The 22,593-nt window shown below is 44.8% G+C and overlaps 1 protein-coding gene across 3 annotated transcripts in view; it reads right to left on the reverse strand.

Annotated features, from left to right (window-relative positions):
• The window catches only part of LOC126194732 (rhophilin-2), a 484,380-nt gene that overhangs the window by 258,092 nt on the left and 203,695 nt on the right, over window positions 1–22,593 (reverse strand). The window contains exon 1 of one of the 3 annotated variants that reach the window (XM_049932986.1): window positions 20,645–20,856. The exons of the other annotated variants lie outside the window; for them this stretch is intronic. Within the exon in view, the coding sequence (XP_049788943.1) occupies window positions 20,645–20,692 (48 nt within the window). The 5' untranslated portion in view covers window positions 20,693–20,856. Of the gene's footprint in view, window positions 1–20,644; window positions 20,857–22,593 lie in introns of those variants that run through there. 3 annotated transcript variants of the gene reach the window in all.

The raw sequence follows: 22,593 nt of genomic DNA on the forward strand, positions 1-22,593 counted from the left end.
ACCAAGTCGCAAACAAATTAAAGATATTAGCTGACAGTAGGCACTGATTTACATAAATGGGGCAAGTTCAAAATTTGCGTCGGGATTCGAACCCGCGTCTCCTGCTTAGCAGGCACATACACTGACTACTATGCCATCCTGTCAGCAGTCGCCACAACTGCACGGACTATCCTAGCACGTCTCCCATCAACTTAAATTCTCAAGTCGTACCGGAGACAAATGATTTAGTACCTCTGCTGATTAACGTAATTAATTGCGGCATCTCGCCGATTCCGGTAACAGCAGGGGCACTACGTCAGAAGTGTGTGGTCTAAGTTGATAATTTGGGTCTCACAGAGGGCGTGCTAGGGTAGTGACCACTGTGTCCAGATGGCATAGTGGTCAACTCATCTCCCTAGCAAGCAGGAGATTTGGGTTCGGATCCCCATATCTTACAAATTTTCCCATTGATATGAATCAATGCCCTCTATCATCTAACGTCTTCAATTCGTTTGGTATTTTGACTCATAGTGGCTGCAGTATCAAAACGGTATCTGTTCTTCCGGATGTATCCCTCGGAAAGAACAGACACCACATATATGTAAATAACTACAAACAACAGGAATAGTTACTTCATTGCCAAGCAAGGATGTGAGACTATGAATAGGAAAATGAGGAATCTCTTTAACGCGAAAGGTTTCTCAAAATCGCTGTGGAAATAAGTTCCGATGTAGATGTTATGAATGCACGTACTGTTCGGCTGTCCAGTGTGAAATGCCATCGGTAGAAAAAACGGAAAGGACGCTACGTGGTTGTAATTTAACTCAACGAGAAAAACCTTTTTTAAACCTAAATGTATCTAACTGCGAACACTTAATTATCATACAAAATGTTGTACAATTTGCCTTACACAAATTAAAAACCCATCGTATTTATTGAAGACAACTATTTACTATCATAAGAATTTATTTTATCAAAATTAAGTTTTAATTTGATTTGCAATATAAGAAACAGTTAAGCAATATTCAACTTTCAGAAAAAAAAAATCATTGACTTGATGTAGAATCTTTATGACTAAAATACAATTTAATCTTTTTTGGAAGCAAGCAATAATTTTAAGATCTTCAGTAATTTCTCAGCTCTTTTCTCACCTAAATTATTTCTTAATTTTGACGAAACAAGAGTGTAGGTGGAGAAGATCCTCTCAACGGACGCAGTGCTGGCAGAGCAAGGAAGGAAGCTTTTCACAAAAGTAATAAATCTTATTGGTATGTTTCCTTTTTTATGCTTTTTCAGCTCCATGATCTTCCAGCATTTGTTTGGATGGAACTGTGTTAAAAGTGCATCATAAAACGTAGTGGCAGGAAAATAATCAGAACCGGCACTCAAAAACGACGTAACATCCGCAGTTCATTATTGATGCATCTCTGAGCCATTTTACTGTATTTCTTCTTGTTCAAGAGTTAATCCTCTACTCCTCCATCTTGGATCTAACGCAACAGCAAGATAGTTAAACTGTTCTAATGCTTCTTCATTTAGTTGTTTTATTACCTTCTTATAGCGTTCCATTTCAGAACTTTCTATAAGTTTGACCAACTACCCTACAAATTTCTGGAGGTTGTCTGAGATAATGATTGGCGTCTCTATAAAATATATAACATTGTCCAAGACTTTGCCAATGGCAGCAGGGATTTCTTCAGCGTGCTCTGTTAAAATTTCTTGATTTCTGAACTGACTTCTACACTGATTGGCTATATACATGACTTCATACTCCATATTAATACTTCATTTTTATTTTTGTTATTTCTGATGATGGGCAGAGTCCGAAACGCGTCAATGCATCACTTTTGGACAGCAAGCGAATTGACTGTTCAAACAAATTTCGGGCTTGCAGGCGGTCGTCGTTCAATACCTCGCACGATACTTCAACTGGGCACCTGTCAGTTATCTTCAGGTGAGCCGTCGCAGACTGGCGGAAACGTCCTGCACTCCGCAAACCATGAGTGTGCTTAAAACACTTGTTGATAGAGCTCGTACTATCTCAGATCTAGATAGCTTACCTCAAGAACTCTCCCATCTAAAGACAATTTTCAGCGAAAATGGGTATTCTATCCGGCAGATTAACAGGGCACTAACAGTTAAAACCTAGAAGCAGGAAGTGGATACAGAGAACATGCCGGAACAGTCTTTAGCTTTTCTTCCTTTCGTTGGCAACACTGCTTTGAAATAGCAAGAATCCTCCGAAAATTTCAGGTAAATGTGGTTTTCCGCGCACCATCGAAGACTGCGGACCTTGTGGGATCAGTAAAGGACAATCTGTTACTAGAAAAGGCCAGAATTTACAAGATAGCGTGCCAATGTGGTATGGCTTACATAGGTCAAACCACACGCACCGCGAAAGAACGCTGCACTGAACATTAACGTTACACTCGCCTTTTGTAGCCAACCAAGTCTGCTATTACTGAACATTTTATTTCTATTGGACATTCAATGGAGTATGAAAAAAGTATGATTTTGTCCACAGCAACATCTTTCTGGGACTCCATTATTAAAGAATCCGTAGAAATACGTCTGGCGGAAAATCTGTTGAACCGTGACAGCGGCTATCAGCTGGACAGTGCATGGAATCCCATCATCTCCACGATTTGCTGTAATCGAAGACGGCAGAGTGCGCCGACGGCCGCGGCAAACAGCAACGCAGAGGGCGACTGAGTTCCGCTATTCCACCGGCGAGGGCGCTGCCGGCGGTGAGTGTGGTCCATCTATCAAGTTTTCGACGCATGCGCGGAATAGTAGTTGTTGTCTTCAGTCTTGAGACGGGTTTGATGCAGCTCTCCATGCTACTCTATCCTGTGCAAGCTTCTTCATCTCCCAGTACCTACCGCAGCCTACATCCTTCTGAATCTGCTTAATGTATTCATCTCTTGGTCTCCCTCTACGATTTTTACCCTCGACGCTGCCCTCCAATACTAAATTGGTGATCCCTTGATGCCTCAGAATATGCCCTACGAACCGATCCCTTCTTCTAATCAAGTTGAGCCACAAATTTCTCTTCTCTGCAGTTCTGTTCAATACCTCCTCATTAGTTACGTGATCTACCCATCTAATCTTCAGCATTCTTCTGTAGCACCACATTTCAAAAGCTTCTATTCTCTTCTTGTCCAAACTATTTATCGTCCACATTTCATTTCCATACATGGCTACACTCCATACAAATACTTTCAGAAACGACTTCCTGACACTTAAATCTATACTCGATGTTAACAAATTTCTCTTGTTCAGAAACGCTTTCCTTGCCATTGCCAGTCTACATTTTATATCCTCTCTACTTCGACCATCATCAGTTATTTTGCTCCCCAAATAGCAAAACTCCTTTACTACTTTAAGTATCTTATTTCCTAATCTAATTCTCTCAGCATCACCCGACTTAATTCGGGATAGTTACCGCGCGCTATATATTGCGGAGCGCAGGACCTTTTCGCCAGTCTGCGACGGCTCGCCTGAAGATGACTGGCAGGTGCCCAGTTGAATATCGTGCGAGGTATTAAACGACGACCGGCTGCAAGCCCGAAATTTGTTTGAACAGTTGGACGTCTATTCGCCCGCACGTATCTCCGCAGCCGTTGTTCACCCCTATCATATATGTCTTGTGGTGCACCGCGGTTGCCTCAGTGCCAGTCTTGGATAGCGCCATTATCCCATGCACGGTGTATTTCAACCACGGCGGCACGCGAACAGTTTACAAATTTCCGAGATACATACCCTTGGCTCGAAGGCCAATCATCATGCTCTTTTGGACGTTATATAAATCGCCCCTTTTCCGCAATACGACAACGACTGCATTGTTTTTCGCGTGTCTCAATCCCGCGTTCTATACCCTCCGCTTCTAGTGCTGCCACCTATGTTAGTGGTTATTCCACGTTTACGTCTAATATAAGCGGTGGTCATATTAATGTGAGTGGACTGAGCACTTTCGATCGGATAGTTTACTACAAAATGGTGCAAATGGCTCTGAGCACTATGGGACAACATCTGAGGTCATCAGTCTCCTAGACTTAGAACTACTTAAACCTAACTAACCGAAGGACATCACACAAATCCATGCCCGAGGCAGGATACGAGCCTGCGACCGTAGCAGCAGCGCGGTTCGGGACTGAAGTGCCTAGAACCGCTCGGTCACAGCGACCGGCTAGTTAACTACAAACCAGGAGGTTTCACGATAACAGTGGACACTAAAAAGGGTTCCACTTATGAAAAAGATTAAGAGATGCTGCTACAGACGATAGTAAGTTGGCCAGCGCTCTTGCACTACGGAGAGCTGCCGGTGGCCGCACATCACGTTCCAGGCTACGCACCGCGGTCGGCTGCACAGCGCCGGCTTAATGAAGAGGACTGCTGCCAGAAGTGGCTCAGCGGGGAAAAAAGTCGGCCTGTCGGCGTGCACTAGTTGCTCTTCTGCGGCCTTGCCCTTCCTCGGGCGCTTTCTACCCGAGGACACCGGAAGGCGGCCCTCGCCGACACTCGTTTACGCACTCCCTCAGGCCTCTGCTGTCACTTTCCCAACCAGCTCTCTGTCCGTCCCGTGCATCGTTAATTCGTCGAAGTCTCAGAATTACGGAAAAAAGGCGCCACCTTGCGGCGTTTATCGTGTTCCCTGGTGCTGCTGTGCTTCACCGTAATTGACACCAGGTATAACGCTGCCTTCTCTTTAACTGGTTCAATGTACGATTCGTTAACATTGGACTGACGGTCGCCTTTGGTAATATTTGTGAGCTGGACTTACTAGTCAGTTCGAACTTGACTTCTTGCAGCGCCCAGTAACTCTTTTCTACATCTACATCTACATTTATACTCAGCAAGCCACCCAACAGTGTATAGCGGAGCGCACTTTACGTGTCACTATCATTACCTCCCTTTTCTGTTCCAGTCGCGTATGGTTCGCGGGAAGAACGACTGCCGGAAAGTCTCCGTGCGCGCTCGAATCTCTCTAATTTTACATTCGTGATCCCCTCGAGAGTATAAGTAGGGGAAAGCAATATATTCGATACCTCATCCAGAAATGCACCCTCTCGAAACCTGAACAGCAAGCTACGCCGCGATGAAGAGCGCCTCTCTTGCAGTGTCTGCCACGTGAGTTTGCTAAACATCTCCGTGACGCTATCACGCTTACCAGATAACCCTGTGACGAAACGCGCCGCTCTTCTTTGGATCTTCTATCTCCTCTGTCAACCCGACCTGGTACGGATCCCACACTGATGAGCAATACGCAAGTATAGGTCGAACGAGTGTTTTGCAAGCCACCTCCTTTGTTGATGGACTACATTTTCTAAGGACTCTCCCAATTAATCTCAACCTGCCACCCGCCTTACCAACAATTAATTTTATATGATCATTCCACTTCAAATCGTTCCGTAGGCATACACTGGTAGCAGTTACTTCTGTAAAATTACAGAAGTAACTGGTACCAGTGTTTGTTCCGCTATCATATAATTATACAATAAAGGATCCTTCTTTCTATGTATTGCCAATACATTACATTTGTCTATGTTAAGGGTCAGTTGCCACTCCCTGCAGCAAGTGGCTATCCGCTGCTGATCTTCCTGCATTTCGCTACAATTTTCTAATGCTGCAACTTCTCTGTATACTACAGCATCATCCGCGAAAAGCCGCATGGAACTTCCGACAGTATCTACTGGGTCATTTATCTACACTGCTGGCCACCGTAAATGCAACACCCTGAAGGAAGCATCCGAATCAAGTGAAATTTACACCATGGGTTTGCAGCGATGAGATATGCAACTGATTAGAATTTCAGCGCAGACGCACATCACGCACGCCTGTGGCGCCACCTCATAGCGCCATTTAAGGCTTGGCGATTTCGACGAGTGTACGTTCGGCACGTTGTTTACCTTGTGGTTGTTTCACAAGATGATCAGTTATGCCTCGTAGACAACAGCGAACATCTTTTGATCAAGTATCCGAGTTCGACAGAGGAAGGATAGTGGCTTACCTAGATTGTGGATTATCATACAGAGAAATCGCTAGTCGTGTTGGACGAAACCAATCAACTGTAATGCGGATATGTGACCGTTGGATGCAGGAGGGTACGACGGACCGACGTGGTCGATCGCATTCACCTCGGTGCACCACTGCACGTGCTGATAGGCAAATTGTGCGCATGGCAGTGACGGATCGCTCAGTGACATCCCGAACCATAGCACAGCACATTGCGTCTGTAACGCATCATCCAGTGTCTGCGCGTACCATTCGACGTCGTTTACAGCAGAGTGGTCTGTCCGCAAGACGTCCATTGCTTCGTCTACCATTGACGCAGAACCACAGACGTCTCCGTCTCCAATGGTGTGATGACAGACGGATGTGGACGGCAGAATGGAATGACGTTGTCTTTACTGACGAGGCACGCTTCTGTCTGCAGCACCATGATGGTCGGATTCGAGTGTGGAGACACCGTGGAGAGAGGATGCTGGACAGCTGCATTATGCACCGCCACACTGGTCTTGCATCGGGTATTATGGTATGGGGCGGTATTGGATATTACTCTCGCACGCCTCTAGTACGCATTGCCGGTACTTTAAATAGCCGGCGCTACATATCCGAGGTGCTGGAGCCAGTTGTCCTTCCTTACCTTCAGGGCTCGGCCACAGCCATATTTCAACAGGATAATGCGCGACCACACGTGGCACGCATTGTCCAAAGGTTCTTCGTCAATAACCAGATTGAATTGCTTCCCTGGCCGGCTCGCTCTCCGGATCTTTCGCCGATAGAAAACATGTGGTCCATGGTTGCTCAACGAGTGACCCAGATTACATCCCCAGCTGCCACACCAGATGATCTTTGGCAACGTGTGGAAGCTTCTTGGGCTGCTGTACCCCAGGAACACATCCAACGTCTCTTTGACACAATGACGAGACGTGTGGCAGCGGTGATCTCCAACAATGGCGGCTACTCTGGCTACTGATTCTGGCAGGAACCACATGTCACAGACGTCTGTAAACGTAATCATTTGATACTTGGTCAACATGTTATCTACAAAATAAATCTTGTTGTGCTACCTCTTGTCTTTCTTGGTGTTGCATTTACGTTGGCCAGCAGTGTATATTGTGAAAAGCAGTGGTCCCATAACACTCCCCTGTGGGACGCCAGAGGTTACTTTAACGTCTGTAGACGTCTCTCCATTGAGAACAACATGCTGTGTTCTGTTTGCTAAAAACTCTTCTGATATTCCGTAGCCTCTTACTTTGTTTATCAGGCGACAGTGCGGAACTGTATCGAACGCCTTCCGGAAGTCAAGGAAAATGGCATCTACCTGGGAGCCTGTATCTAATATTTTCTGGGTCTCATGAACAAATAAAGCGAGTTGGGTCTCACGCGATCGCTGTTTCCGGAATCCATGTTGATTCCCACATAGTAGATTCTGGGTTTCCAGAAATGACATGCAAGTGCTTCAATGAAAGAGAGCGGGGTTTATGCTACCTTCAGCTAAGTAAATTATTCTCACGAGCTTTAAACACTGTATTTTCTTCCATAAGCTTAACAATTACAATTCGCAGCCACAAAACAGAATCTTTTAATTGGATCTTCGCCCAAAATCTACTAGTCTCTTACTATTACCGACATTCTTGGAGTGGTCTGCTTGTGTATTCTATGGCGGATCCTCCAAAGCACCTTCAACTGGCGGCAGCATGGAGTAGTGCATTGCATCAAGAAGTGTAGACGCCCGCTCGCCGCTCAGTCTGTATGGGCACGTAGCGCCGTAACTCACTTGACTCTTTACATATGGACACCTCTCGTCGGTGTACTATTTTCACAAAGTTCATTTAAGCTATATAAAGTTTTCATTATTTCGCTCACGCCGTTAGTCTTCATACTTCGGAGAGTCAAAAGGCGAGCCATGGCCTTTCCCACGGTAATGTTATAGGACAGCAGAACCTGTTTCTTCGGAAATAATACGAGGTAGCATCATAACGTTGGTAATGAGTGCCGCCGGGAACTACGCGCGGATGGGCGCAACAGTTGGCCGAATTTGTCGCTATACGCGGGAGATCCGAGGTTCCAGTCTGGCTATGTTCGTATCAAGACACATTTTTACCTTACTGCTTCACAATTTCTGCTTGAATTACAACTGGTATCACTTCAGATCCTTTCATTCATTCGATGTCCATCAATTCCATTTATTTCAGTGGAGCAAATTTTACTGAAATGGATTTAGGTAAGGTTGTTAACCCACAACGTGTTTGTGATTGAAACATTATAGAAAGACACAAGGAATTTAATACAGAAACCCATACGGCCTTTGTCGAACTTGCTTTTGACTGTGTGAGTCGTGATAGCCTATGGAAGATTACACTGAGGTGACAAAGTCATGCGAGACCTCGTAACAGAGTAGGACCACTGTCGCCAGGCGTAGTCCGGCAGCTCAACGTTGCATGACTCAACACGTCGTCAGAAGTCCCCTGTCGAAACACTGAGCCATGCTGACCCTGTAGTCGCCTAAAACTGCAAGTGTTGCCAGTGTAGGATTTTGTGCACCAGCTGATCTCTCGACTATGTCCCATAAATGTTCGATGGGATTCATGTCGGGCGATCTGGGTGGCCAAACCATTCGCTCGCCTTGTCCAGAACGTTCTTCAAATTTATATCTTAACAACTGTGGCCTGGTGACATGGCGCATTGTCATCCACAAAAATTCCATCCTTGTTTGGGAAGATAGAGTCTATGAATTGTTGCAAGTTGTCTCCAAGTAGCCGAATATACCCATTTCCAGTCAATGATCGGTTCAGTTCGGTCAGAGGACCTAGTCCATTCCGCGTAAACACCATTATGGAGCCACCACCAGCTTGCATAGTGCCTTGTTGACTACCTGGACCCGTGGGATCTGCGCCTCACTCCAACCTTACCATCAGCTCTTACCAACTGAAATCGGGATTCCTCTCCCCAGGCCACGGTTCTCCAGTCGTATAGGAACGAACCGAGACGGTCACGAGCCCAGGAGAGGCGCTGTCGGCGATGTCGTGCTGTTAGCAGAGAGACTCAGGTCGGTCGTCTGCTGCCATAGCCCGTTATCGCCAAATTTCGTCGCACTGTCTTAACAGAAAAATGGCTCTGAGCACTATGGGACTTAACATCTATGGTCATCAGTCCCCTAGAACTTAGAACTACTTAAACCTAACTAACCTAAGGACAGCACACAACACCCAGCCATCACGAGGCAGAGAAAATCCCTGACCCCGCCGGGAATCGAACCCGGGAACCTGGGCGTGGGAAGCGAGAACGCTACCGCACGACCACGAGATGCGGGCTGTCTTAACAGATAAATTCGACGTACGTCCCACATTGGTTTCTGCGGTTATTTCACGCAGTGTTGCTTGTCTGTTAGCACCGACAACTCTACGTAAACGCCGCTGCCCTCTGTCAGCGAGTGGTGGCCACTGCGTTGTCCGTGATTGGAGGTAACGCCAGAAATCCGGTATTCGCGGCATGCTCTTGACATTGTGGATCTCTGAATACTTAATTCCCTAACGATTTCCGAAATGGAATGTCCCATGCGTCAAGATTCGAGTATCATTCCGCGTTCGAAGTCTCTTAATTCCCGTGGTACGGCCAAAATCACGACGAGAACTTTTCACAGGAATCGCGTAAGTACAAATGAGCTCTGACAACACACTTTTCTTTTATACTTTGTGTACGCGATACTGTCGCCACCTGTATATGTGCATATCGCCATCCCAAGATTTTTGTGACCTCTGTGTACGTCTTTATGTAGATATCCTGAGGCAGTGAAAGTCTTTACAGAAATACACTCAGTGTAATAAGCACAGGCAAGAGTCACTCAGAAGAAATAATTATAATTCCAGTTGTAGGACAGGAATGTGAACTATCACCTACCCTTTTTATTATTTACATTGACTTCATTCTTCGTAAATGGTAAAGTAAACACAGGAGTTAATATTTCGAATGAGCAATTCTTGAATGTGCTTCTGTCTACAGATCTAGTTATTATTCAAAAGAGTGAAGGTGGTCTCCGAAGATCAGTATACCAGCTGAACGAAACATGCATTGAATACAATTCTAGAATTTGTAGTAATAGAACGGAAACAATGGCATTCCGAGAAAAATATCCAGTCAGATCAAAAGTTGTTTTCGACTATTCAGTTTTAGAACAAGGGTGCCAAATCTTTTATTTAGGCTGCTATAATTTTTTGATTTTTAGCTCTTATACTGAAAATAAAATACACGAATTCCAAGCTCTCTGTCATAACCATTAGCAGAACATTGCGCCATTAAGTACAAAAAGAGACCACCATGAAATTCTATGAAGTGATGGCAGTTCCTGTGTTGTCCTACGGAAGCGAACAGCAGAAATGATGTTCCCACGAAAGAAAAGCATCTGCACAAGTAGGGACATTCCACTGAATACACGTCTTACATTTTTATACCTGACTATGTAAGACGCTCAATTCTTCCAGAGGTAACCTAAAGTTTGTCTGAGAAGTTCGCGTATCACTTGTTCTAAACAGTATGTTGTGTACGCATATTGAAGGCCCGTATTTACATAAAGCAGCTATGTATCGAGCGGATATGAATGTGCGCCATCGTGCTTACACACAAATAAAAGCGTCTGCATCGTCCTTGATATATATATATATAACCCAGAATTTCAGGATTTATGCTTCGAAAGACTTTCTGAACGCTAGTGCCAAAATTTTTATTACTTTTGTGGCGACATAAAGGCACATGCAACTTTGCAATTCCCTCTAACGAATTGTTTGGAATGGTAGGGTCCGAATTACATGGTGACCATTTCCTAGGGCTGGGACCGCTGCTGAACCACGCCCAATCCAGAGGTGTCTAAATTATTAGTCAAGAAACTCACCATCTGACTAGCAAATTGTTCTGGAGCTCCGTGCTGCTGCAGCCACACGTGATTACACTGTCTTCGAGCTGAGATGATGTACGTTTGCAACATGATTCAAATGGCTCTGAGCACTATGGGATTTAACATCCGATGTCATCAGTTCCCTAGACTACTTGAACCTAACATACATAACGACATCACAAGCATCCATGCCCGAGGCAGGATTCGAACCTGCGATCGTAGCAGTCGCGCGGTTCCGGACTGAAGCGCCTAGAACCGCTCGGCCACGACGGCCGGCTTTGCAACACGTTTAAATAAAAATTTGTATTCTTGTAACCTTAAAAAAAATTTTGCCCGAATAGGTATCGTGAAACATCGCGGCCCATGTGACAACATGAGCGGAGTGCCTTTCAAATTCTTGCACACAACTCTGATTTTTCCTTAGGCCAGGAAACCACTTTTCTACTACTTGAACTGCGGTATGTTGCACTTTCAGCAGAAAGTAACATCCTTACCGAGACACAGCATTTGGAAATTGTGGTATCGAAGCATGGCAGGCTGGAACTCGCTGTTCCATGTCGTTTTTAGCTAGTGCATTCACTAACATAGGTGTATATCCCTTTTTCACGTCTCTTTAGAGTGCCTCAAATGGTGAAAACTAAACCCTTACAGGATCACTTTTTGTTGCCTGTGTGTGTCTGTATGTCTGTTATGATCCATTCTTACAATTGCGAAATTATACACAACATTTTAAGCTTGATTTAGGACATTCTGGAAAAATCTTTGAATGCTTGAAACCGATATTTTGCCACAACCTACATCGATAACAAGCAGAAAACTTCTCTATTTCCTGGATGGATGAACTATCTATATACATAACTAAGTTTTTACGGAACTCTCAGAGCGCGAGTACTATTCGTAGTTGGCCAATGTTTTGATGTGGCCACACACTGTTGACTGCGGTAGCTCAAGTTCAGTTGCTCTTCTCTGAACAGATTTCTAGTCAAGAGGAGTCGAATTTCCCTGACATCCTGTACACTGAAACCAACGAAGTTATAAAGAAAAGGGCGCCAACTAGTTTGCGTTACGAGCCGAGAAACATGTTCGTTCTGGTGGGACGTAGTGAACAATTTTCTATCTCTAAGTACCACAGGGCTGATTACAGCCATTTCCTTGAAGTCGTCATCAGGGGACGGAAGACTGAGTACGAAAATGTTGGGAACACCGCGGACGACTGCGATTTTAGCCAGGTGATAACATTCTGTGAGTGAAATTGGTCGAGAAAGCCAGCAGTAAAACCGCCCCAACAACACGGTTTCTGGCGCCGCCCATCGTGGCGATAAAGATAGTGATGGTGTTAACTGATTCTTTGCTGCCGTCATTACCTGCTAGAAGCAGAGCGTGTCTTGAGTTCCACTGGCCTTGGCGGGAAGAAAAGCAGTTCAGACGAAGTACATGGATATTATGAATGACTGAAGCAATTTCACCCATTTGCCGTAGCTGTATTATTTGACACGTTGTCTTAGGTAATTGCACACACGTGTATTCAAAAAGTTTTTTTGGTATCTTAGAAGGGCTTCATATGTGCCCCCCAAGTGATTCTGGAGATATGAACTCCTTGATCAAGTTCTTCCCATGTTCGGTGCATCATGACCGTATCAGTCTGTTCAAAGGCACTGTTGATGCGAATTCGCAGTTCTGGTAGGTCTGCTGGTAGAGGAGACGTAACCACTGCATCTTCCAAATAACCTCACACAAAAAAATCGAAGAGAGTTAGGTGGGCAGACCCTGGCCATGAAATGAATTGCTGATCATCAACCCCGAATTGCTGATCATCAACCCCACCATTCGTTTTCTCTGTTTCCGGTTGAAATCACGATCATCATGACGGAAGTAAGGTGAAGCACCATCGTATTGGAAAATTAAACCCACACAGTCAGCCTCCAGTTATGGCATGAGCCAATTTTTCACGATGTCTAGATACGCGTGTCCTGTAACGGTCTTTTCGCAAAATAAAAAGGGACCGTAACCTTCGAACCGTTTAGATGAATCTCGAATGTGCTGCCCAACAGTGTGGGGATTCTCTGTTCACCAGATTCGCACACTGTATCTGTTCATTATGTCAGTCACAAAAAATATTGCTTCACCTTTGAAGGTTAGTCAATATCAAGTGGATACAACCGATATGGAACGAATTCAGAAGCGCGCTGCTAATATAGTAAGTTGTTGGGGTAGTTCGTAAAAAGCAAATGCTTGGTAACATTAATGGGAATCCTTGGAAGACAATTTAATTCTCCCGAAAAACTGTTGGGCAAAATTGGAGAACTTTTATTCGAAGAGACAATCATGCTGTTGCTAACGCATATCTCGTGTAGGGGTCGTGAGTGTAAGTAACGTGAGAGATAAGGGCACCTGTATAGGCATAAAGACAGAAAATCCACAATATTAGTACTACGTAACTTTGGGCATGGATTGTACGGTGGCTTGCGGGGAATATACATGTAGATGCTTCTTGGCGTATTTGGGAATTTTTGAGTAAGGCGGTGTGCTATGTAGGCTAAATTGTCTTTCTCGTCATATATGGAACTGCGTTTTGTTAGACATTTCTGTCACACACTCATGCTGACGAAACAAACACGAGACCAGTCGTGTGCCTTTCTTTGAATTTTCTCCAACACAGAACAAAAATGTTGTAAGCAAGTACCAAAAAAATACGTATATCCCTGGCCTGTGAGTACAACTTTTACTGCTATCTACAATAATTGCCAAATTCTCCAATAATTTTTTCTGGGTGTGTGTGGTCACGTCATGTTGTTCTGTACACCAACATTTCAGCTACTGCTCCAACACGTTGACGTGGTCCGCATGCCCAGAAGAGTTTATTGAAGGTGACAGACCACGGAAGCGTACTTTCGAATGTCGTCGTTTCAGTCCGTGACTTTGTTTCGTACTTCTCTCAAGCTTGTCTACCTTTTTACAACTCTCGATTTCGGCGTAACTACTGCATCGTACTTCGCTTCTGACCTTGCTTATGACATTTAATGTTTATTGTTCCTCTGCAATACCCCTCTCCCATTATTGTCTCCACAACCTAATTAACTATTCCCTGACGCCCCAAGTCAAGTACCAACTTATTTTAGTTCTGCCATTAGTTTTTCTCCCACAATCACATTCAGTATTTCTCAATTATCTAATCTACCCACCTAACCTTCAGCACTCTTCCGTGGCCCTACGATAAAAAGCTGCTTTTATGTACTGTTTCTCACGTTTCACTTGCGTGTAAGGCTACGCTCCGAACACTTTTCTAATAAGAATGAAGACTTCCTGACATTAAAATTTATGTTCGATTTTAATACGCTCATCTTCCCATATAACTTGCTAAACTGTTACATTCTGAACAATAATGTATTTCAGTAGATTTATTGTGTAAATAATTGCTTAATGGCTAAACCGCTGACTACCGAGTATTAATTTTCAATAGCGATATGAAGAATTAACGAGAAATAGTACACAAGGGGACATGGAACAATTGTTTCTTTTTAGCTTTTATAGGGCTATTGAAAATGAATAGCCATCTGAAACCGGTTCAGCCATTACAAAATTTCCGTGAGCATTTGACTGGAATAAGCTTTATTGTTAGAAGAAATGTGCTAATTGCTACTCTCTGCCAATAAAATATCCACATTTACCAAGTTATGTCCTTTGTTATAGCACCTACTAGATGTTTTGTTTATATTTGCGTCATATTCACTCGAAGCGATTTCCCCGTTACTCCAAACGAACGTGACTTCCGGTAGAAATGAGGGCAGTTTAGAATATAATGCGTGGGCCTAGTCGTCCAGGTCGTTAGCTAATTGAGCGTTAGCTCACTTCGCAGACGGATGAAAGAAAGAAATGGACTGCAAACTTTTTAAAGAATCATCTACATCTACATCCATACTCTTCAAGCCACCTGACGGTGTGTGGCGGAGGGTACCTTGAGTACCTCTATCGGTTCTCCCTTCTATTCCAGTCTCGTGTTCGTGGAAAGAAAGATCATCGGTATGCCTCTGTGTGGGATATCTCTGATTTTATCCTCATGGTCTCTTCGCGAGATATACATAGGAGGGAGCAATATACTGCTTGACTCCTCGGTGAAGGTATGTTCTCGAAACCAACTAAAGCCCCGACCGAGCTACTCAGCGTCTCTGCAATACAGAGTCTTCCACTGGAGTTTGTCTATCATCTCCGTAACGCTTTCGCGATTACTAAATGATTCTGTAACGAAGCACGCTGCTCTCCGTTGGATCTTCTCTATCTCTTCTATCAACCCTATCTGGTACGGCTCCCACAGGTGAGCAGTATTCAAGCAGTGAGCGACCAAGTATACTGTAACCTACGTCCTTTGTTTTAGGACTGCATTTCCTTAGGATTCTTCCAGTGAATCTCAGTCTGGCATCTGCTTTACCGACGATTAATTTTATTTGGTCATTCCAGTTTAAATCACTCCTAATGCCTTCTCCCAGACAATTTATGGAATTACCTGCTTCCAGTTGCTGACCTATATTGTAGCTAAATGATAAAAGAGCTTTCTTTCTATGTATTCGAAGCACATTACACTTGGCTACATTGAGATTCAATTGCCATTCCCTGCACCATGCGTGAGTTCGTTACAGATTCTCCTGCGTATCAGTACAATGTTCCATTGTTACAACCTTTCGATATACTACAGCATCAGCCGCAAAAAAGCCTCAGTGAACTTCCGATGTTGTCCACAAGGTCATTTATATACATTGTGAACAGCAACGGTCCTACGACCCTCCCCTGCGGCACACCTGAAATCACTCTTACCTCGGAAGACTTCTCTCCATTGAGAATGACATGCTGCGTTCTGTTATCTAGGAACGACAACTAATGTTACACTATTTAGGTACACTGCTTGCTCTGTCGTCGTCGTCGTCGTCGTCCTCTGCCCACCTAATCTGACACTGTAGAAGTGTTGAGAAGTCGTTCTAGAGAGCGGCATGAAACTGAACTATCACGTAAAATCAGTATTAGGGAAGGCGCATGGAAGGTTTGTTGGAAGGGCTCTGGGAAAACGCAATGCACCTGTGAAAAAAAAAAAAAAAAAGCATACAAGCCCCTGATGCGATCAATTCTGCATATTGTTCCAGTGCTTGGCGTCCTTATCGAGCGAGCAGGTATGACAACAGGAAGAGTACGAATTCAAAGATGCGCTACTCGAATCGTAAAAGGTAGGTGTGCGAGGGGCGTTGGAGAAGTCCGTGAAAAAATAAAAACTACTTACGTGTTTGGGGTAAACACTCTATTTTTCGACAGTGTCCTTTTGGACTTATACACTTCGTCCAACGATGTTCTAACTTGTTGATCCCTTCTGAATAACAGGAATTGTCCAAGTCTACAAAATAGCTATTAGTTCCCAATCACCACCTCGTTTGAATAAAATCTTTGTCCTACCAGCCATTTCTTCGAATTGGGGAAGAAGTAATAGTCCGAGGGAGCCAAGTCTGGAGAATGGAGGGGGGGGGGGGGTGAAACGAGTTGGAATCTTATTTCCAATAATTTTGCGACCACACTGCTGAGGTGTGTGCTGCTGGTGCCCTGTCATGATGGAAAAGTGACTTTTTTTGCGGTTCAATCGCCGCCGTTTTTCTTACAGCTCGGTTTTCAAACGGTCCAATAACGATGAATAATATGCACCTGTAATAGTTTTACCCTTTCCCAGATAGTCGATGACGATTATCCCTTGCGAATCCCAAAAGACAGTTGCCACAACCTTTCCGGCAGAAGGAATGGTCTTCGCCTTTTTTGATGCAGATTCTCCCTTGGTAACCCATTGTTTAGATTGTTGTTTGGTCTCAGGAGTATAGTAATGTATCCATGTTTCATCCACAGTGACGAAAGGGCGCTGAAAGTCCTGCGGATTCTTCCTGAACAGCTCCAAACAATCCTTGTATCACTTTACACGATTCCGTTTTTGCGGATAGCTTTCTCATGTCCAAGTGTTTATGCAAAATATTATGTTCATTCGAGATTCCCACCGCACTAGCAATTTCATGCAACTTAGTTAACTCTTCTGTCAGCCATCAACATATCTTAGATTTTATCAATGATTTCTGGAGTCGTAACCTCCACAGGGCGTCCAGAAATTCAGCATCACTTGTGCCCATATGGCCACTCCGAAAATTTTTAAACCACTTATAAACTGTTCTAATAGAAGGTGCAGAGTGACCGTAATGTTTATTAAGCTCCTGAGGCTCCTGAGGCGTTTTGGCTTTCATAAAGTAATGTTCAATCACAACACGAAATTCTTTTTCGTCCATTTTTTTGACAATCACTCGATTTCCTTGATTCACACGAATGCCAAACACAAAGTAGTAGACCAATATGGCTGAAACTTCGTGTGCGTTCTATCCGAAGATGCTACGAACTAAACATGACGTAGATACGCGCCGGTGGTGCTATCTCTCGTACTTCGCACCGACTTTTCAATTGTTCCTCGTATTCCATATGAAAGTGTAACGGAAGTGTTCGGTAACTTACACGGGAAGCCTTGTAAGGAAGAAACCGTAGTTGCCACAAAAACTTATTAAATAAATTTGGAGAAGTCATACTCTAATACTGTACGACGGTATTTTTGCCACCATCGTGTGTCTTGAAGCTAAGAGAGAGGAGACGCACAGAGGTGTATTACAGGGCGTTTGATTATTATACAACGGAGAGCGATCAAAAGTTTCTTTTCGAAGGCAGTATAGTACGCCAAACAGGCAAAATCAACGTGAGCAGTAAGGCACTCATCCCACCGATGATCCAGGTTGAAGATACCTCTTTGGTAGAGCACCGTGTCCTGCCGCGTAAAGAAGTCAGTAACTGCCTGCTGCATATTTTCGTCCGACAGGAATCTGTGATCCTTTAAGGACTTTTTTAAGGGACCGAAGGCGTGATAGTCGCATACGGAGAGATCAGGACTATAATGTGTGTGCTCCATGTCTCCCATCTCAGTTGGCTTAACTGCCGCGTTACGACATGTGCGATAAGCGGACGTGCGTTATCACGAAGCAGCACGGAACTAGGCACACCATTCCAAAACGGTGGTTTTCCACAGACATGTTGGCCCACACAAATTCTTCGTTCTCCGACGGAAGTCTACCGGTGTTCGACATTCGGCAGCCAAGAAAAGAGTAACAGCATGTTGGTTCCGTTTGCACCCAACTGGCAATAACGTCGCCATAATCCACATTTCCGTATTTACCGCACGCACGTCAGAAAGACACGAATGCCACATTAATCCCTTATCTACATTTCGGTGCTTATACACCGAAACCTGTTATGGAAAAAAGGGAAGATTACATACGTAACGGCCCATGGAAGAAAAAAAAAGTCGCATTCATTCAATAAATAAATGTTTGGCTGTGAGCCCTCTGTGAAGAATATTTGATAGAAATTGTTGCAGTTTTACCGACATATGCTGATACGTCACTTTCTTTGTAACCTGGTCTCTCACACCCACACACCTAGGGATGCAAATTTACTGGGACCGTCACCAATCAACGTAGTGACCTTGGAAACTACGGATTTGATACTAATATCGGTCGTTATCAACTATTTTTACATGTAACGGGCTTGTAGATGTTTATTACTCCCACAGCAATCTTATAAAAATGAGCCACTTATATAGAAAATATGGTTCTAGAGTTATGCTGCCACATCACCCCCTTTTCACCTCTAGCCCCGTTCCTAGGGGATGTTGGTCGTTCTTACTCCGTCAGAACCTTCGCGGGCGTGTACATAACTCATCACAGCATTACCGTAATCAGATAAATGGTATAGGAACGCACGGAATACGTACAAACATTTTTTCTGGTATTAGATGACAATGGCCGCGGAAGCCTGCTTTTGCTGCTTTTTGTTGTTGTTGTTGTTGTTGTTGTTGGAATGCCACATAGTTCTTGTGAAACAGTGGTGGGTACATATAGAGAGAACCAGTGTTCGAAAAAAACTGCGCGACAGTTACCCTCCTGCTAACGTGTACCTCACGTAGGGTAGATACGGACGATTAGGGCGTTACGGTACACTTGTTCGCCCACTGCTTGAATACTGCTCTGCGGTGTGGGATCCGTACCAGCTAGGGTTGATAGAAGAGATAGAGAAGATCCAACGGAGAGCAGCGCGCTTCGTTACAGGATCATTTAGTAATCGCGAAAGCGTTACGGAGATGATAGACAAACTCCAGTTGAAGACTCTGCAGGAGAGACGCTCAGTAGCTCGGTACGGGCTTTTGTTGAAGTTTCGAGAACATACCTTCACCGAAGAGTCCAGCAGTATATTGCTCCCTCCTACGTATATCTCGCGAAGAGACCATGAGGATAAAATCAGAGAGATTAGAGCCCACACAGAAGCATACAGACAATCCTTCTTTCCACGAACAATACGAGACTGGAATAGAAGGGAGAACCGATAGAGGTACTCAGGGTACCCTCCGCCACACACCGTCAGGTGGCTTGCGGAGTATGGATGTAGATGTAGACATATAAGCAGAGTGTCCTTTATTTGTCGTTCAGTATCCGAATAGCATAGAAAAGAAAGCCGATGACGAAACAACTGGTTGATTAAAACTGTGAGCTGGAGCGAGATTCCAACCGGAAACCTTTGCCTCTAGCCAGGAAGTGTAGCTTTAAGCTGTAAGGGTACAACTCAGGAAGCGCCGTAACAGCTTTACTTCCGCCAGTACCTCTGACAGAGCATTTGTGTGATAGTTACGTACTGGCCCCCTTTCCATTTTTCGCAGTTTATGCACCATGTATGTTAATAATACGCATCAAAATACTCATCGTAGATTTGTCCGTAAACTAATACATGTTTCTGATTTTACACTGCAGTTTTAGTTTTTATGACGAAACGTTCGCTATTGATGACAAAATGCATCAAGTATGACGTGAATCTTAATATTAGGCAGCACTACAGGTCAGTCTGTTACCACAACCTTTATTTGACATATATATTCATTGACTTCGCTAACTGACCTAAATTACCACCTTACAACCGCTACAGACCAGACACCACAAACAACATTTCAGGGTGGGGGGGAGTGCGGTGGTCGTGTCCCACCACAAACTATTCGAGCATTTGTAAAAAAAAAGTTCAAATGGCTCTAAGCACTATGGCACTTAAAATCTGAGGTCATCAGTCCCCTAAACTTAGATCCACTTAAACCTAACTAACGTAAGGGCATGACACACATCCTTGCCCGAGGCAGGATTCGAACCTGCGACCGCAGCGGTCGCGCAGTTCCAGACTGAAGCACATAGAACCGCTCGGCCACACCGGCCGGCCGAGCATTTGTTCACGAAAGGCAGAGGTACCAGGTTCGAGGCCCAGTCTGGGAGCAGTTTTCATTACCAGGTAGTTGACAAATTGCCTTCTGTTTGTGTCTCGAGTTTTTCGGCCGACGTTTGTTTGACGACTTTTCCGACGATTCACCACCACGAGTGGCGGCCACTGTCAAAGCTTCATCGTCCACTACTGGTGGCAGCAGATTTGACAATGCCAGCCATTCGTGTTGGCGGAACGTCAGATAAACGTTGGCCGAAAAAACCGAAACAGATGCGAACAGGCTATCTGTGAACAATTGGCTACCAAAGTCTTAACGGTTTTGAACCAGGAAGTTACCAATCAGCGCATCCTGCACTGCAGATTTCGGGAAATAGCTAATACTGGTGTGATTTAGCCTATGCCACACACTTGCGCAGTACATTTGTAGAGTTTGAACACTGGAACATTGTCGCTCACCTTGTGGCTGGCCCGGTTCTGCGCGCGTAGCACTGCCGCCTGCGCCATGCCGCAACAATGGAGCCAATGTCACCGCTTGGGGTCAGCCGGTAGAGATCACACGCATCACAGACACAACAAACACGCGAGACGCCTGGGTTCTCCGACTGTCAGGGTAGACGACGCAGGAGAGAGACGAACCGCGGACCGCGGCGCTCGAGGAGTGTGGGACGCGCTGGTCGGCCGCCTGGGCGCACAGTGGCGGGGCTCCGGCGCTCGCTTCGGAGGGCGCGCGCCGCCGACGCCAGCGCCTCTGCCGGTGGTCGCCGGAGTCTCCGCGCCGCTCGCGAGGGAAAGGAGGCGCGATCGGAACGCCGGAGACGGGCGCTTCAAAACAACGGGCCAAGCATCAGGGGCAACTTTCTACAGCCTCACAGGCCACGCCGGCAGTCTCGTCTGTTCGAGGACGATCCGCAGCAGGTGCGGCCGGCGGCTGCCAAAGCCCGCTGTGCAGCCGTCATCTGCTACGCCTACTTTGACAGTACCTCATCCCCGTGAGGATAAATCAGCTAAAATAATTCAATACATGATCGTTTGTCGTATCTGGTGGAGTTATTTGCATAAAACGATCCGGATAATCGCAGAAATTCAAGCATAACAGTCTCGTGTTTAGGAACACGGAAAAATATCTGTAATTCTTGATATCGTGTACTTTCATGTTGATTAGTATACTTTACTCGATATTTTTAACATACTTTTACTCACATCAGTAATTTACGTAGGAGATACCAGAAATAATGACAATTTCTCTGTTTGGTCGAACACTAGTTCCGATTCTCTCGCTAGATGCCTTCATTAGACTATCAGTTGCCGTTGAGGCATTGTTGCGGAAACATTATTGTGGCCAGTGTGAATGTTTTTGTCAGCGCTGTTTCACGAGTTAGGCGATTTTTCTGTAGTAGACATTAAACACCAACTTACTAACCTCAGGTTATGCTAGTGAAATCAGCAGCAGAGGATGTCGCAATGCTCGGACGCTTAAGGGGAGGAAGCTTTGAGCCAAGCAAGAGTTTACGAGAGGCTTTTTCGTTTTAAAAGTGGGAAAAATGGCAACTGAGGACGAATCACGACCGGAACGCCCCCCGATTTTCATAACGAACGAAAATAATGTCCGCTCGTTTCGAGGACCAGTCGTGCGTCGTGCTTGGGTTGCTTAGTCGGTAGAACAATTGCCCGCAGAAGGGAAAAGTTCCGAGTTCGAGTCTCAGTCTGACACACAGCTGCAATCTCACAGGAATTTTCATGTTTGATCCTTAGAAGAATTGATGAAATGGTGAAAATGGCTGAAATATTCAGGAGTTCAAACCAACGAAATTTGACTGAAGATGTCATAAGTTACAGCAAAATTTTGCTTCGCGCGTGCCTTCTGACGACCCGAGAACCGACAGTTTGCACGTGTTCCCGGACTTGAAGGAATAGCTAGAAAATGATCCGGATTTTGACGCGAAAGTCACCACGGGCGACGAATCGTGGTGTTATAAATAAGGCCCAGGAACCACGCAACAGTCCAGCCAGTGGAAGACGCAGCCACCAAAAGCACAGAAAGCAAGGTAGGTGAGATCCCATAGGAAGACAGAGCTTTGTTTTTTTTTTCCACGTTAGGAGGATCGTCCATTACTTAACCAACATTACTATCTTGAAGTGCTAAAACGATCATGTGAAGCAGTGAGGAGAAAGAAAAGAACGACCCCCATTGTGCTAATCAGGAGATTAGCTTTTTCACCACAATACCCCTGCGCACACTGCGTTGAGTGTCAGGCAATTTTTGGCCAAAGACCACATCACTGGACCTCGTCCCTTGTGATTTCTTTTTAATGCTAAGAATGAAAGGAAACCTAAAAGGGAAACGTGTTCAAGACGTAGAAGTGGAAAATTAATCGTTGGAGTCACTAGACAGCTTAACTTCAGAA

The sequence above is a fragment of the Schistocerca nitens genome, chromosome 7, assembly GCF_023898315.1.
Source record: "Schistocerca nitens isolate TAMUIC-IGC-003100 chromosome 7, iqSchNite1.1, whole genome shotgun sequence".
Classification (NCBI taxonomy): domain Eukaryota; kingdom Metazoa; phylum Arthropoda; class Insecta; order Orthoptera; family Acrididae; genus Schistocerca; species Schistocerca nitens.